The 17,201-nt window shown below is 39.8% G+C and overlaps 2 protein-coding genes across 2 annotated transcripts in view; one reads left to right on the top strand and one right to left on the bottom strand.

Moving 5' to 3' along the window:
- Nucleotides 1–6,238: 6,238 nt before the first annotated feature.
- hpda (4-hydroxyphenylpyruvate dioxygenase a) lies at nucleotides 6,239–12,470 on the bottom strand. Its single transcript, XM_063484745.1, has 15 exons — nucleotides 12,328–12,470; nucleotides 12,240–12,243; nucleotides 11,990–12,016; nucleotides 11,710–11,772; nucleotides 11,293–11,397; nucleotides 11,159–11,201; nucleotides 10,983–11,065; nucleotides 9,211–9,300; nucleotides 9,009–9,115; nucleotides 8,657–8,734; nucleotides 8,223–8,385; nucleotides 8,050–8,121; nucleotides 7,818–7,940; nucleotides 7,611–7,727; nucleotides 6,239–6,469 (listed from the first exon to the last, which is right to left on the bottom strand). The coding sequence occupies exons 1-15, from the start codon at nucleotides 12,468–12,470 to the stop codon at nucleotides 6,356–6,358; spliced, it is 1,332 nt and encodes a 443-aa protein (XP_063340815.1). The 3' UTR covers nucleotides 6,239–6,355.
- Nucleotides 12,471–13,941: 1,471 nt separating this feature from the next.
- mtmr4 (myotubularin related protein 4) overlaps nucleotides 13,942–17,201 on the top strand; it is a 39,757-nt gene continuing 36,497 nt past the window's right edge. The window contains exon 1 of the mRNA XM_063485598.1: nucleotides 13,942–14,009. The gene's annotated coding sequence lies outside the window, so the exon portion shown is untranslated. The remainder of the gene's footprint in view (nucleotides 14,010–17,201) is intronic.

Below are 17,201 nucleotides of genomic sequence, written 5' to 3'. Positions count from 1 at the left end.
TTTAATGACCACTAAATGATACGATATGATATTTATTTATCATATTTATCATTTATCTTTTTTTTTTTCTTTTTTCTTTTTTTTTTACAAATAGTATAGTGCTTATATTTATGCCTGGCCTATATTATTATCATTTAAGGTACCCTACCTTCCAAGTTAAAATAAGCCCCCAAAACTAACATTAACAAACATATACATTTCATCCAGCTAGGGTTACAGAAAAGCAGTTAGCATAAAAGCTAACTTATTTTGAAATGGCTCAGCAGTGATTGCACAGTGTTTCTGCTAGCTACAGCTGTCTCACTCTCAGAAAAGTTGTAATGGAAGAAATGCATGGAAATATTTTGCAGCAGCAAAGTTGGTGGTAGTGGTGTAACTTCCAGGAGAGAAGGCATTTAAAACTTTATTTGTGAGTAACTTTTAAATAATCTTTTTATCAGATTTGACCGGACACTCAGTTTAGGCAGTTTTTTTTTAATGTTAAGTTACAAGATAATGCTCCATAGTGTCCAGATGTGTTTCAATTTGGTTTCAAATTGGAGTTGCTTGGGGAGTTGAACAGGAGGGGATTAAAAAAAAATGTTCACACTGAATTTAAATTAATTTAAATATGATGCACACAGCACTGCATTAAGCCAGTACTCTGGCTTCTTTGGACCCTGGCTGCTTTTAAATGCATTTTCAGTCCAGCCATTGGACCTGACTATTTTCACTGACTCACAGTATGAATCATTTAATCATAAAAAAGGCGCTTTATCCAAAGAATTAACCAGTGTTTTATCTACACATTTCAAACTGTATTTTTAGTAGCTTTATTAGGAGCCTGTTCCAAAAACACATCATTTGTTCTTATGTCTTTAGTTGAGTATATGAAAACTGCCAAAGGTAACACAGTTTGGCAAACATAAAATAGTACTTTTGCACCAACATAGTGATTCCCAAAGAGATATTAGCTGAAAACTTGGAATATCTCAGTATGGTGTGTAGATTTACCTTAATAAATTGAGGAACAAGTGGAGGATGAAATAAGAATTAGCAATCTACAGCAGATGGAAGAGGTATCTGAAAGTCATGTCCTTAAGAAATTGGGGGAGAATCCAATAAAAGACCTGACACAGAACATGATACACCTGGGCCATTAGTTGATCCATCTGCTATTCACTGCTTCATCACCAAAAATCTCCATGGAAGAGTGGCTGTTGAGAAGCCATTTATAACAAAGAGAAGCAGGCTGAGGTAAATTGCTAAATTAAAAAAGAACTGTACTGAAAATCAGTGGCAACGGGTCTGATGGAGTGATGAAATTTGAAATGTTTTAGTTCAAATCAGAGTCCTTCAAGATGCATGAATGACATTCCAACTAATCCTGAAACTATGCCAAGAAATGACAAGAAAGCTTCCCTAGGAGAGTTCAGGTTGTGCTGAAGAACAAAGTTGCTTGTACAAAAATATTGACTTTCAAGCGTTTTAGACTTGTACAAACTCTGTTTTTGCCTTATAAACTGTGTTTCCTTTTATGTTTGCAAGTTTCAACAAACTACTACAATAGTTTCCCATTTTTCCTATCAAAATATTCAATTCAATTCAATTTTATTTATATAGCGCCAAATCACAACAACAGTCGCCTCAAGGCACTTTATATTGCACAGTAGATCGTACAATAACAGATACAGAGAAAAACCCAACAATCATATGACCCCCTATGAGCAAGCACTTTGGCGACAGTGGGAAGGAAAAACTCCCTTTTAACAGAAAGAAACCTCCGGCAGAACCAGGCTCAGGGAGGGGCGGCCATCTGCTACGACCGGTTGGGGTGAGAGAAGGAAGACAGGATAAAGACATGCTGTGGAAGAGAGACAGAGATTAATAACAGGTATGATTCAATGCAGAGAGGTCAATGCATCATGGGAATCCCCCGGCAGCCTACGTCTATTGCAGCACAACTAAGGGAGGACTCAGGGTCACCTGGTCCAACCCTAACTATGTGCTTTAGCAAAAAGGAAAGTTTTAAGCCTAATCTTAAAAGTAGAGATAGTGTCTGTCTCCCGAATCCAAACTGGAAGCTGGTTCCACAGAAGAGGGGCCTGAAAACTGAAGGCTCTCCCTCCCATTCTACTTTTAAATACTCTAGGAACAACAAGTAGGCCTGCAGTGCGAGAGCGAAGTGCTCTAATAGGGTGATATGGTGCTACAAGGTCATTAAGATAAGATGGGGCCTGATTATTTAAGACCTTGTATGTGAGGAGCAGGATTTTGAATTCAATTCTGGATTTAACAGGAAGCCAATGAAGGGAAGCCAATACTGGAGAAATACTGGAGAAATATGCTCTCTCTTCCTAGTCCCTGTCAATACTCTTGCTGCAGCATTTTGGATTAACTAAAGGCTTTTCAGGGAGGTTTTAGGAGATCCTGATAATAATGAATTACAGTAGTCCAGCCTGGAAGTAATAAATGCGTGAACTAGTTTTTCAGCATCACTCTGAGACAGCATATTTCTAATTTTAGAGATGTTGCGCAAATGGAAGAAAGCAGTCTTACATATTTGTTTAATATGAGCATTGAAGGACATGTCTTGGTCAAAAATGACTCCAAGGTTCTTCACAGTGTTACTGGAGGCCAAGGTAATGCCATCCAGAGTAAGAATCTGGTTAGATACCATATTTCTAAGATTTTCAGGGCCGAGTACAATAACCTCAGTTTTATCTGAATTAAGAAGCAGAAAGTTAACGGCCATCCAGGTCTTTATGTCTTTAAGACATTCCTGCAGTTTAACTAATTGGTATGTGTTATCTGGCTTCATGGACAGATAGAGTTAGGTGTCATCAGCATAGCAGTGAAAATGTATACTATGTCTTCTAATGATACTGCCTAAGGGAAGCATGTATAATGTAAACAGAATTGGTCCTAGCACTGAACCCTGTGGAACACCATAATTGACCTTAGTGTGTGAAGAGGACTCTCCATTTACATGCACAAATTGGAGTCTATTAGACTCCAAACCACTGCAGCGCAGTACCTGTAATACCTACAGCGTGCTCTAATCGCGCTAATAGAATATTATGGTCAACAGTATCGAACGCTGCACTAAGGTCTAGCAGGACAAGCACAGAGATGAGTCCACTGTCAGAGGACATAAAAAGATCATTTGTAACCTTCACTAAAGCTGTTTCTGTGTGGTGATGAGCTCTGAAACCTGACTGAAACTCTTCAAATAAGCCATTCCTCTGCAGATGATCTGTTAGCTGTTTGACAACTACTCTTTCAAGGATTTTTGATATGAAAGGAAGATTGGAGATTGGCCTATAATTAGCTAAGACAGCTGGGTCTAGGGATGGCTTTTTAAGTAAAGGTTAACTACTGCCAGCTTGAAGGCCTGTGGTACATAGCCGATTATTAGAGATAGGTTGATCATATTTAAGATTGAAGCATTAATTAATGGCAGGACTTCTTTGAGCAGTTTTGTAGGAATGGGGTCTAAAAGACACGTTGATGGTTTGGAGGAAGTAATTATTGAAGTTAACTCAGAAAGATCAATTGGAGAAAAAGAGTCTAAATGAATATCAATGGTACTGAAAGTAGCTGTAGATAATATTACATCTGTGGGATGATTATTGGTAATTTTCTCTCTAATGATTAAAATTTTATTTGTGAAGAAGTTCATGAAGTCATTACTAGTTAACGCTAAAGGGATGGTTTGCTCAACAGTACTCTGACTTTTTGTCAGCCTGGCTACTGTGCTGAAGAGAAACCTAGGGTTTGTCATGGTCCTGAGTCTGACTCAGTGGTTTTGGTTTTGATTATTATCTTATGTTTTAGGTTCATTTTTGTTAGGAATTTCTCGTTCTCAGGTTTTGTTTCTGTTTTGTATTTCAAGCTCCTTTTGTTCTGTGTCTCTGTGCCTGCCCTGGTCCCACATCTTTGTGTTCCCTCCCTGTTGCCATGTCTTGTGTTAAGCTCGTGTCTGTGCATACCTGTTGTACTTCCTGTTTTTATTCTGAAGGTTTCTGTCTCATGTGAGTGTTCTCAGCTTTACGTCTGTGTCTCGTCAGCCCTGATTTCTCCCAGGTGTGTTCCCCTCCTGTCTCCCATCCTACAATTAGCCTTGTGAGTATTTAAGCCCTGTGTGTTCTCCTGCCTGGTGCTGGTTTGTCTGTGATGTCTACCCAGGCTCCTTGTGTTTCCTCCGCGGTCCTTCCTGTGTTCATTTGCATGTTACTCCGTGAGTTTTGGTTTCAGTTTCATGTATTTAGGTTTTCCCAGTTTAGTTATTTTTTAGTCCCTGTCCTTGCCATCTCCACCTTAAATAAACTTACTCCTCATACCAACCTCTGCTTGCACTTGGGTCCTCACTTCACCTTCACACGGCCTGCCTCGCCAGCCGTGACAGGGTTGTTCTTATTTTCTTCAATCAGTGATGTAGTAAGATGTTCTGGCTTTGCGGAGGGCTTTCTTATAAAGCAACAAACTATTTCTCCAGGCTAAATGATGATCTTCTAAATTTGTGACACACCATTTCCTTTCCAGCTTACGAGTTATCTGCTTTAAGCTACGTGTTTGAGAATTATACCACGGAGTCAGGTACTTCTGATTTGAGGCCTTAGTTTTCACCGGAGCTACAGTATCCAGAGTCGTACGTAGTGAGGAGGTAAAATTATTAACAAGATGATCGACCTCTGTTGGAGTAGCGTTCAGGTAGCTGCTCTGCTCTGTGTTGGTACAGGGCATTGAAGATGCTAACAGTGGGTGGATTATATTCTTAAACTTAGTTACAGCGCTTTCAGAAAGACATCTACTGTGATGAAGTCTACTCCCCACTGCTGTGTAATCATTATCGTAAATGTAAATGTTATCAGGAAATGATCTGACAAGAGAGGGTTTTCAGGAAATACTGTTAAATGTTCAGTTTCTATGCCATATTTTAAAACAAGATCTACAGTGTGGTTAAAGTGGTGGGTGTGTTCTTTTACATTTTAAGAGAAGCCAATTGAGTCTAATAACAGATTAAATGCCATGTTGAGGCTGTCATTTTTTTGCATCTACATGTGTTAAAATCACAACAATAATTATTTTATCTGAGCTGAGCACTAAATCAGATAAAAAGTCTGAGAAATCAGACAGAAACTCTGTGTAAGGCCCAGGTGGACGATAGATAGTAACAAGTAAGACTAGTTTCTGAGTTTTACAGCTGGGGTGGGCAAGGTTAAGCATCAGGCTTTCAAATTAATTAAAAGTATTGGTCTTTCGTTGATTAATAGGCTGGTGTGAAAAATTGCTGCCACACCGTCCCCTCTGCCTGTGCGTCGAGATTTCTGGTAGTTAAAATGACTCGGGGGTGTTGATTCATTTAAACTAACATAATCATCCGGCTGCAACCAGGTTTCTGTAAGGCAAAGTAAATCGATTTGTTGATCAGTTATTAAGTCATGTACTAACAGAGACTTGGAGGAGAGAGACCTAATATTTAATAATCCACATTTCACTGTTTTACTCTTTGGTTCAGATGTGGATACTGTATTGTTCTTTCTTTGTGATTTTTTTTTTTATGTTTAAGTTGTTTGTTGCTGGTTTTTAGTTTGTTTTTTGTCTGTTTGGGAGCTGACACAGTCTCTATGGAGATATGGTTTTGGGGGGGTAACAGGAGGAGAGAAGCTGCAGAGAGGCGTGTAAGACTGCAACTCTAGTAGTACTGTTGTTTCACCTTGAAAAGCAATCTGCATAAAGCCTAAAGTGTAATAAGGACATATGATCAATCCTGGATAATGCTTTTAGTTTTTAGAGGGATTACATGCTACTACACGCTCAGCTGGCTCTTTGGCCTCTTTTCCAGTCTTTGTGCAAAGAAGATATGAAATGAAAAATTCATATCCCACATATTATAGTATAAATAATGTGTGCAATTGTTCCTTTGGTACTGTTGTCTGGTTATTTCTCTCTGCCTCACTATACTAAATCACACTTTAAGTTTATTTGGAGCAACCATAGTACTTACACACATAGCTACGTGTCTCCTGGCTGCGGTTCAGCATGAAGATGTGAGCATGTCAGTCTTCACAGCTAACCCTCCACAATAAAGCATAGCAGTGTCAGACTATTCCTTTAATATTTGAACCTCTATTTACAAAACACATGCCAGCCCACATGAACATTTGTTTCTTTATTTAGCCAAACACTGTGCAATCTCCTGACAGCTAAAAGCATATCTGATAACACTCTCAGCTTGTCACACTCAGATATTCAACACTGCGTAAGTGTTTGCTGTGCTGCAGTCGTGGTGGGTGTTGTCGACCGCCTCTGAAACGTACAGCCGAGTAGATAAGAGTCCCAGTGTGGCTTGGCAGCACCAGACGTCAGCGGATCAGTAGAAGGCTTCGGCCTGCCCTTTGGGTGTCAGCACAGTGAGGTTGCCCCTGGCGTCTTGGTCCTTCTCAATAGCCTCAAAGAGAGACTTGAAGTTTCCTGCCCCAAAGCCCTGGTGAAAGAACAGACACACACAGATGGCTAATTACCCAAAGATCTGCCGCCTTCTGTGTCATTTGTTATGGCTCTAGGGATCTTCTCTCAGACAACGTTCAGGGTGTTTAACGCTTTGATGTTGGATCACAAATGGTACATAAATATCCTCCCAAGGTTCAAACATCTCCTCCTCTGTGACAGCAAGCTGCACTCACCGGGCGCTCGCAAATTAATCATGTAAATATTTTCACAGATAATCCAAAAAACAAAGATCAAGTGGTGGTGGTTCCTCTGAGAAATTCTTTGCTGTGGTTCAGATGCAGTTTCTCACTTTCATGCATTGTATCCACATCTGTAGACACCGGAGAGTGACAAGATGAGCGTGTTCTGACAAGCAGAACGGGCGCCGAGTGTTATGAATTGAGTGCCACAGGGTGCAACCCAATCCAGAGATCCCCCTCGCTGTGAAGCAGTGAGCCTTTTAATCTGCATCTGTGACAGATTTACTGAGCTTTTACAAGTACGCTGCTCTTGTAGCGTTCATGCTGGGTGGGAGCTGTAAACAGGTGTTCTTCCTCGGGTTCTTGAAGGTGGCAGAGGCGTGAAACAGAGCCCCAGGCCTGTAAATCCCACCAGTAAAGGCTAGATTACCTACGCATACTGGGCACAGTGGGCAACTGTCCCAAAGGTCTGGTCCCTTCAAAAGCCATATTTCTATTCAGTAAAAACTTTATCAGAAGTTTGCAGCATTCAAAAACTGCATCACCTGAGACAGCCGTGTGGACTATTTTTTAACTGTGTTTTATGTGTTATATCACATCGCTTCCATCTTTTGATATATTTACCACGCAGAAACTCTTTAAAAATAGATTATTTACATCATAAAATGTCTCAAAAATAGTCTAAAGGACTATTTTTAAATATTCAAAAAGTCAATAACCAAAAAGTGCCATAATGAAGCAAAAAAATCTTCAAGTAAACCGTGAACTCGGTCCAAAAAAACGTATTAGTCAGGGTTAGGTTGTGCCCAACTAAAATATTTGCCCTCCATACTGATGGGGTTAATACAGGTGTGGTATGAGAGGCCTTAAATATAGCAAAGCCCTACTCTCTGTTTATACAAGTTATACCAGTAGACTGCCTAACTGGTCACTTACAAAGTGGTTATGTCTCTGAATGACCTCCAGGAAAAGTGTTGGTCTGTCCTGCACAGGCTTGGTAAAGATTTGAAGGAGGTAGCCCTTGTCATCAAAATCCACTAAGATTTTTAATTCCTTAAAAAGAAAAACAAAATATCTTTTAGATTTAAAGACACAAAGAAAAAAGAACAAAAAAAAATCAGCCATGCCAAAAGCAGTCCTCACCTGTAAACGGTCGAGGTCTTCAATCACTTTGATTTTGGCAGTTTTGAGTTTCTTCCTCAGGGTGTCGTAATATGTGTCAGGTGCTGAGAGGAACTCCATCCCTCGGGCGCGCAGGTTCACTATCTATTTAGTGACAAGAACAGAGGGAGAAAAAAGACGAATCTAAAACAGGCCCTGCAAGCATGAAGCTTCAAAATAGCCTGGAGTTTTCCTGCTAATTACACAGACTCACAGATTCAATAATGTTCGATGTGTTGAGGGCGATGTGCTGAACACCTGGCCCCCCGTTGTAGTCCACGTATTCCTGTGAGGACACAACGCAGGACATCACACACACACATTTTTGTATCAGACCCCTTGGGCTGCTGGGATCCATGTCACAGAGCAAACCTCTGAAAGCCTCACCTGGATCTGCGACTTCTTTTTCCCCGTGGCAGGTTCGTTGATTGGCATCTTAATGGTCTCTTCGTAGTTTGTGACAACTATAGACCTCAGCGCGCTGTACTGTGTGTGGATCTGCTTGTCATCGATCGACCAGAACCGGTGAAACATCAGACATTTCTGGTACCTAGAAATTCAGGAATACGAGCTAAGCAATACTAATCATCAGAGCTAATAAGAAACTACATTTCCTCTTGTTCCTTCTTTCTTGAAGCAATCTTTGAATTTTGTGGATAAGTCATCTTGTATGAGGGCTTGCTGTTTTGAATAAATGCGCCAACATTTCCCAGCAACAGCGGTGGAGCGACTGCTTGTGGTGTTTGTTTACTTTGTCCTTTTGCCCTGTGTGTCTGCTGCACCTGCAGCGAGTGTACGTGCACTGGAGACAGGAGACCTACCAGTCTGAAATTGGCACCATTTGGTCATCTGGCTGGTTTCCCACAATGTGATCGATGAAGTTCAGACCTGTTGGTGGACTTTGAAAGAAAAGAAGAATAAGCAGTCAGGCTGCTTAATGATATACAGATGTGATCAAAATACACATAATCATGTTTTGTTGTGATTTTATGATAATCTTTTAGTCTATAATTCCACAGAAAAGGGAAAATATGTACTAAAATGTCATCCGGGACTGACAGTGGTGAAATCTAGATTCATCTTACTCTTTCCATGTGTATGCACAAAAAACACCAGAGGGGAAAAAAAGGCACAGGTTGTAGCAGATGATGTGGTGTTGTGGGAGAGACTCACAGATTAGCTAACAGGGGATCTCTAAACAGAGGCTCTTTGTAGCTCGGCAGGAAAAGGCCCTTGTAGGGACTTAGGTACTCGATGAGTGTGTGTGTGGTATCTCCATACTGAGGACAAAACATTTGCACAGCATTATTATTGGCTTTCAGTTTCTTCAATGTATTTACACAGGGCTTTCCAATGTGAGTCACCCTTTATGTACCGTCTGAATCACTGCAAACTTGACCCTCCCATGGCTGTCCTGCTCCACCCAGGGCTCCTTGACGACCACAGCTCCTCGCTCCTTGGCCGTCTGTCATTGGAGAGATGTCAGGATGGGTGTAAGATAACGGGAGTTTGCAACAGCTGTGTGTCTGTGGCTCCTGGAAGCCCTCCAGTGGCCAAAGGGAAAATATCTTCCTAAGAAGCTACAAAATGGTGGTTCAGAGAGCAAAGGCTGTTGATCCCTGCAGTAAGTGCGCGTTGATTCGGTATCTTTGCAGCCACCTGATAGTCCACACGGCAGTTTATGTCTTGCCTGACCTTGTCTGAGATAAAGAGAGTTCACACGAGCAGCTAAACCTCAAGGCTGCAGTAGGAGTTGTCACAACACTGGCCTGTTTACCCCAATTTCAACACACCCCTCACCCCATGTATGTATATATAGTATGAGGTAAGAGGATTAAATCTCAGTCACAGAAGTGAGCTAATGTGAGCACAGTGGAGCTCTAATTATTTATTATCTCCTAGTATTATTAATATGTTGCAACTTTTACAAATTCTTTTTATTCTTTACTTAAGTAAACTTGTCCTCTCTTCATAGCATTTATATAATGATTTACAGCCTGTCTCTCCTGAAGTTAAAATTATGCATATGGCGCGGTTACTTTATGCACATGCTTAAGGAAGCTGCATCTTTGCTATGATGAAAATAGCCGACTGGATGATTATTCGTTTATCCAAATTTCGGAGCATTGTTTTCATGTCAGAAGAAACAGTTCACTACTTCCTAAAATGACTATACAAGGGCACTGGGTGAAGAACTCATTTTACTTTGCGAATTACACATAGCTCACTTTGCTCGTGAGTGGGCCAGAGCGGTGAACCTCCTCTTTGTATCAATGCAAAGAAGGTTAACAGCATATTTAATCATTGAGATATCAGAGTATTAGAAAAAGAGGAGCAATTTCAACAGTTTTTCTGCATAATAGAGAAATGCGGCTCTAGTAAATGAAAATAAAAAACAGGAAAGTTTCTGACATTTAATTATTTATTAGTTACTTTGGTATAATATGAATGAGCATGGGGGAGGCATTTATCAGCAGGAAAAACTCTAAAAAGTCCAAAATGTCCTCCTTCACATTTTCCAAACTGTCCAGTGGGCCGAATTGGAGTCTGTGGGCCTTATGTTTGACACCCTTGGTTTAGAGTATTAAAGATTTAGATGGGATTGTTGTGAGCTGCCTAATTTGAAAAAAAAAAAACCCCAACCTATTACAATATTACAAAATATGTTGAACAACTAAGAGTAACCCTGCTCACTTCCAGGAAGTCAGAGATGCAACAAAACTACCCATGAACCTCAGACAAACAGTGGATCAGTGCGGCTACTCTATATTTCCCAACTTCTGTCAGGAATTTCCCAACTTTTGGCACAAGCATGTAAGTTTTTATCTTATCTTAGTCTGGATAAGCAGAGACCGAAACTAACAGATAAAAAATGAAACAAATTCCCTATCACTGTCTCTTTATGGCTAATTGGTTTAGTGTGTAGAATTATCCACAATCGAGCACCACAACCAGTTACACAGTTAAAGGGACACAGAAAAACACGGAAATTTAGAGTGTTGTGCTAAATTTCTGTGTTCTTCAGTTAAGCCAACTGGGACAGGGACTTTTTTAACCCCACAGTATCAAAAAGTTGTTTTTTTAATTTTATTTTATTTTCACGCTAGAAAGATTTAAAGTATAACTGAAAACAATCTGTCATCTTACCTTGAATAAGAAGTCACAGTCCTCCACTTGGAAGGCGATGTCTTTAACTCCGTCTCCATGTTTAACTAAGTGCTCTCCCATCTCTGGGGGAGGGGTTAAAGCAGAATATAAATCATGCCGTCATACCGTCATGTCACCTTTTTTATAGTCTTAAGTGATCTGATGAGAAAACCTGCCTTCATTTCCAGGATTCAGAGCAGATTCAAATGCAAATATAATCTGTGAGGAGAGCAGAGGAGTAGTTATGTTTTTGCACTGAGGGTGAGATCTTCAGCCAGGTCGAACAGTCTGTGAACGTTACTGTTCGTACCTTATTCTGTCTGATGACATGTGACACCACCTCTCTGCTGCCAGTCTCCAAACCCTTGTAGGCCAGGGGCTCGAAGCCCAACTTATCACAGTAGAATGAGGCTGCCTGTGAAGTAACCACACTATTACTCTGATGAAATCTAACGATGCAAGACGTACTGAAGCTAGGAGATGCCACAGTGTAATGTGTAGTCTCACCTGTATGCTGAACAATAATCCACAATAAAACTGTTTTTACTGATTATTCTGTTTATTTATTTAATTAATTTCACATTTTATTTTTTTCGGTGCAACCAGCTCTCTGACCTGTATATGAGTCTGTACAGGCTCAAAGTCAGCTCACAGATGGATGATACGGTAAAGATTTGAATAACTAACAGTGAGCTTCTGGTCATGTATAGAGGGTTTGGATACTGACCTGTTTGGCGTTGCCGACCCAGAAGGTGACATGATGGAACCTGACAAACCTTCCCCTTGCAGGCTAGCAAGTAAAAGCAGAACTCAAGATTGACATTGGAAAGTGTGCAAATTCTTCAGGTGACAAGTAACACAGTAACCAGTTATAATGGGTAGTTGAAAAATAACTCTGGGATGGTTTATTTTTTCCTGCACCAATTAACCAGCTGTGAATATTACGCAAAAGCACAGTAGCACACATAACAAAACATCAGACACCACAGAGAAAATATTAATCTCACCTTCTCTCCTTTGTCTGTGTAGCTTGTCTAAGAAGAAGGAAAATAGAAAAATCATAATAGCTTCATTAACACGCGGTCAGCAAAAACCTGCAGTCAACTGATCTCGTATTTCTAATGTGACTTAATTGGTTCTTATCTGCTGAAGAAGCCATTATCTCCACAATTACTCAGCTGTGGGAAGGCCCAGAGTCCCACAACTGACAGCATCTGCTCATTATAATAGGCCTTGATTATAGTCAAGTGTCCTTACCATGCTGCGATTTCAGATGGGGCTTGGCTCCGAGAAGAGAAAGATTGGAAATCAGGGCCCAGCTAAAAATGAGCAGATAAGTACTGACCTGATGACCAGCTGTGATTGGTCCTTTGGGGTGTACACCCACCTGTCCACCTCCTCGCTTCCTGAAGCTTCGGCAGCAGTGACCCAGGTTTTGGCGTCTGTCCTGTCATTTTTGTGTCTAATCAGTGTCCAGTCCTTAGTCATGCAGTCGTCATAGAAACATAGACATAATAAACAAAGCCAGGGAAAAACATTACAGACACTGAGATCTTTTTCTTGAAACTAAATTTACCACTTACCACTGAAATAAACAGACAAACTTTTAAAAATGTATTATTTAACTGAGGCTGATGAAAAGCTTAAAACAATCATAATGCATCCACAGTGTGCAGAACTGAACTGGGAGTTCTGCACTAAGCAAAGATGCAGTGTTGTTAAAGGTGAGGATAAAAAATATTCCTGTCCCATAGGAGTTTCTGAAAGCCCTCTGTGGTTTCTGACTTCCACCACCAGAGGGAGCAATATTGCCGGACAAAATAAGCACTTACTGTAAGATTAGTGTGTACCAGTACCACAGCTTGGATGTGATGTGATTTGAATTACTGTCTCCATACATTGTGCTAACAGTCATACATTTACATGTTATACATTTACTGAAAACAGGTTTTCACTCAGTTTTTTTAATTTTTGCATTAAGGTATGTGGCAAATAAACCATGCCTTTAAACAAGCATATACTGTAGTGTTTATTTATCTATCTATCTATTTATGTATTTATATATTTAGGGTGCTTGTAGTGTCTTGGGTGCTTCAGGATAACTGTGCAACTAACTAGTTGCATTGGTCGCATGATTAAAGGTTTTAAGTGTAAATTTAAAGGGTTGGTTGTTCACGCTACAAATTAATCAGTACTTTCTAATTATTCTATTTATTGAATTAACCATATTTAATATCAGATATCAAATATATTCCAATATAACTCACATCTTACAGCTATTTATTAGATTTATAGTGTACATGCTTACACTATAAGCAAGAGAGTAATGCATTGCGCAATCTCAGTCTTACTGTTCACTCTACTTTAACGTAATTGCATTTTTATTCTCTGTGTTTTGTTTTGTTTTTTGTTTTTAAATTGTTCTCACGCTATTAGGCCTTGACTATGCGCCTGTTGCACGTATGTTTGACTATTTTGTTTATTTATTGTAGACTATACTATTTTTATTCTTTATCCTGCTGCTGTAATACAACAAGTTCCCTCGTGTAATCAATAAAGTATCAGTCTATTTATTTAGATAGCTATATTACAAATAAATTATTTCGTTTGATTTATTTATTTTTTTTAAGATAAATCATCAATAGTTAAGTTAAACAATCAACTCAAGCGTACATCTCACGTGTTCCGCTAATGTGAAAACCCTGCTATGTTCCAGCTGGTGTGTGTCTGTGTGCCGAGCTCACGTACTGCACGTTGTTTGTGTGCCTCTAGTTGGTGCCGCGCTGTGATTTTCTATTGGTGCGCTTCAGGAGTGTAGTGGCACCTGATTGGCTCTGCTGTGGGCGTGTTCGACCCACTGGCGTGTCTGCTCTCAATTCTCATTGGTTGGTGAGAATTCTGCAGCGTCGTTGGTATCCTAGTGCTCGGTTACCTACTCGATTATTGGTTGCGGCTTTTGTCATCGGGCGAGAATGCGGAAGTCGTGCAGTCTACTGAGTCACCGTTGTGACAGCTGATTGTTTCTGAGTGAGTAACTCGATTTAATTTTTTAAAATGAAGTAACTTCTAAATGATATATTGTATGTGACATGTTCTCAGGCCGACAGACTTGTCTCGAACTTGTGGACCTTGAGCGGTTTTGTCGTTTTTGTGGGCAAATGAGCGAATTTTAGTCACTAGCCTGTATCAGTGTTGCTATCCGGTAGCTAGCACAGTGCTAACATTTACGCGCACACACACGCACACTTTCGGTTCACCAACTAATCGGCTCCTAGTGTAGTGCCAGGCTGTGCTGGGGCTGTGGTCCACTTTCACTTTCACCATACATTTTTTTTTATTTATTTATTTTTATTAAACTTCAGCCTCCTCGTCATCCGTTCACACCTGTTGTGTTGTCGCCAGTCAAACCGGTCACCTGACATTTAAATGGAGCTCACAGTCAAGAAAGCTGGAAATTTCTAGACCGTTTATGATCAGAGGAAAAACACCCCGGAATCCCCCACTGTACTTGGAAATTATTTTTATACGGAAATCGGTTCCCCAAAACAAATGGCTCTTATTGTTGTCACTTCGTGATTTTTTTTTTAATTTCCCCTCAGTTTCCATCAGAGCACTTTTTTTTATTAGCAGCTTTACTACTCCTATGGAGAAGTGAAGAAACTAGTACCTAGCTTTTCTTCAAAATGTACTTCTGTAGCTCGCACTGCTGCATCACAGTGCTGCTTTTGTTTCGCTAGCAGTCCACAACCTAAAGGTATTCATTTTGCTGTAACACGAGTCAAAGACAAGATGCTCACAATGCTGTTTTTGGTTACTAGATGTTTGTCCTTTTTGCTTGATGTAAAGTGACATACAAAAGCTCCATATTTTTATTCTTGGCCTGCAGTAGAGTAGCTTTACGGGATTCCATTTAAAATGATTCTTATTTATAATACTGGCCCTTGGGATAAACTGAGGGACTGCCTCGTCTTGAACAAGCTGCTTTAGCTCCCCTGCCTTTAAGCTAACTCTATTCTCATTGGCTGGATCATGCAAACAAAGAGTTCAGTGTTTGAGTTAACCATATTATGGTTATCCCATTGCTATGACATAATACGGGGCCAAGAGCAAAAAACACCCCCCCTGAAACAGAGTGTTTAGAGGGAGAGTGTTAAACATGAGGTGCATGGACCAGAATTGGCCAAGAAAAACTCCAATCTGGCCTACTGGACAGCTTTGTGTAAAATGAAGGACGGCATAAACTTTGGCCTTTCAGCTGTAACTTGGACAGGTTTTCCTGTTGATAAATACCTCCCACATGGCCATTCATACTACACTAAAGTAATTAAGTAATAAGAAGTAAGTAGTAAGTGAGTAAGGTTAACAGTGAAATAATCTACTGTTTCCGTTTTGTTTTTTATTGTGTTTTTTTAAAAAACAAACAAAACAAAACAATGGTTCCACAGTTAAAATAAATAAATAAAATGGGGCATTCTCTGTGACGAGAAGCCTACTTAGGATCAAAGTGGGCTGCGTTTGGCCCATCATGTGAAATGAGTTTGACCTTTCCGAATCAGAGGAATGTGAAGCCTAAGCTTCTGGCTCATAGGGATTATCTATGTAAAACTTTGCTCATGTTTAATGCACATCCACATCTTTAACGGTAAATATTTGACAGAAAATAAGGGAGAGCGTTACTTAAATTTGTTTTGTCAAAATTATTATCAGGTTGTCTCTTCTTTACCTCTTCTTGAGTAGCTTGTAGACATATTTGTGATTCTTGCATGGAGCTTTTTTTTTGTTTGGTCAGTTTAGTTTTGATTTGGTCTTTAGTTTGGAAATGGGTTTTGGCTTGATTTTGAGTAATTCCAACTGTAATGATCAATTGTGAAATAGGGCTGCAAAACTGGACTATTTTCATCACTGGCTGAGCTGCAGATTAGTATAAATTTTGTTGCGTTGTGAAACATGGCAACATAAAAATTTCATAATTTTGAAATTCCAATCCTTTAAATTATCTTGTTCATTTGACCAACAGTCAGTAATCCAGAAGATAATTTGTTTTCAACACCCAATAATCTTCTCAGTTTTGAGAAGAAAACAATTGTGTCAAAAGGACTGACTCGTTTTTGTTTGACCACCTTATTGATTAATGAATGCATTTCTGCTTGGTTGCTGTCATTGCTCGTTCCAAATTTGAAGGCTAGAACAAGAATTAATCAGACTTATGTGTTCAATAGTATACTGCAGTATACTTCAGTGCTTCCTTAAATGTGTCCATAGCGCAGAGGACTCAAAGTAATAAATGATGGCCTTGAATGATACATACTTCTGTTTCCCCATTTCACGACACAGTTCCTGATTTCATCCTTTTTTTGAGATCTAGTTACATAATCTTTTTTTGTTAAACAGAAAAATTCAAATCATACCACCCCTTTAACTAATATCAACTACATACTATATAGCTCTTTGACTGTTTTTAACTGAGCAGTGTCTCAAGACGGCATTCGACATGCATAATCATGCACATTTCTGAGAATAGGTGTGGTTTGTACCTGGAATTAATTGTGAGATCACCTCCTTATCGTTAATATCAAAATAAACACTGCCGTTTGTGGAATTTCAGTTTTGATTTCCAGATCAGTCATGTCAAACATATCTCACCGTCAGCACGACATTACCTGAGCTCAGATGCTGCCTTCAGGGTAATATTTGTTGTCACAAGCATTTCCCGTACACTGGTGTCAGTGAGTGAGAAGGTATTTCAGCACAAATGTAGTCGGTGTTTAGATTTACAGCCTGCTTGCTTTCAGCTGATAAAATCTTGCCAAAACTTTGCCAAAGCAGAGTGAGTGCAGCTGGGGTTGCTAATGTTTTGTATATTGGTTTGCAGAAAACAGTGAAAGTAGGGAAGGAATGAGGGGAAAAAGTGCCCTCATAGCCACTGATCCCAAAGCTGGATGAATATTTTTGAAAAGAAAGAACAGTTTTGCTATAAATTGTAATGCTTTCTGGCAGATTACTCATTATTTAGGAAATGCGTGAAAGTGTGGATGGTTTGTAAAGGGCACCTGGTATTTGACAATATTCGTTCAAATGCAGAATTTTAAGCTCTTCTGGCTCTCTTTTTTTGTTTCACAGCCCACAAACCTAATTCATGATTCAGCCTCACCCCTTTAAGTGTAGCTTCTCTCTCTTCTTCTCTCGGTAGGCTGTCGTTTTCCGCCAACAGGCTCTGAA

Source organism: Pelmatolapia mariae, linkage group LG10_11 (genome assembly GCF_036321145.2).
Source record: "Pelmatolapia mariae isolate MD_Pm_ZW linkage group LG10_11, Pm_UMD_F_2, whole genome shotgun sequence".
NCBI lineage: Eukaryota > Metazoa > Chordata > Actinopteri > Cichliformes > Cichlidae > Pelmatolapia > Pelmatolapia mariae.
Note: the sequence above shows the minus strand (reverse complement) of the source record. Positions and strands in the feature narration are given on the sequence as shown.

Bases quoted from the DNA above. Each gene is read 5' to 3' on its own strand.
- hpda (XM_063484745.1), bottom strand. From the start codon at position 12,470: ATGACTAAGGACTGGACACTGATTAGACACAAAAATGACAGGACAGAC. The intron at 9,116-9,210 runs GTACATAAAGGG...TTTTGTCCTCAG, and splicing joins AGTTTGCAGTGATTCAGACG to TATGGAGATACCACACACAC. The intron at 8,735-9,008 runs GTGAGTCTCTCC...TTTCTTTCAAAG, and splicing joins GATCCCCTGTTAGCTAATCT to TCCACCAACAGGTCTGAACT.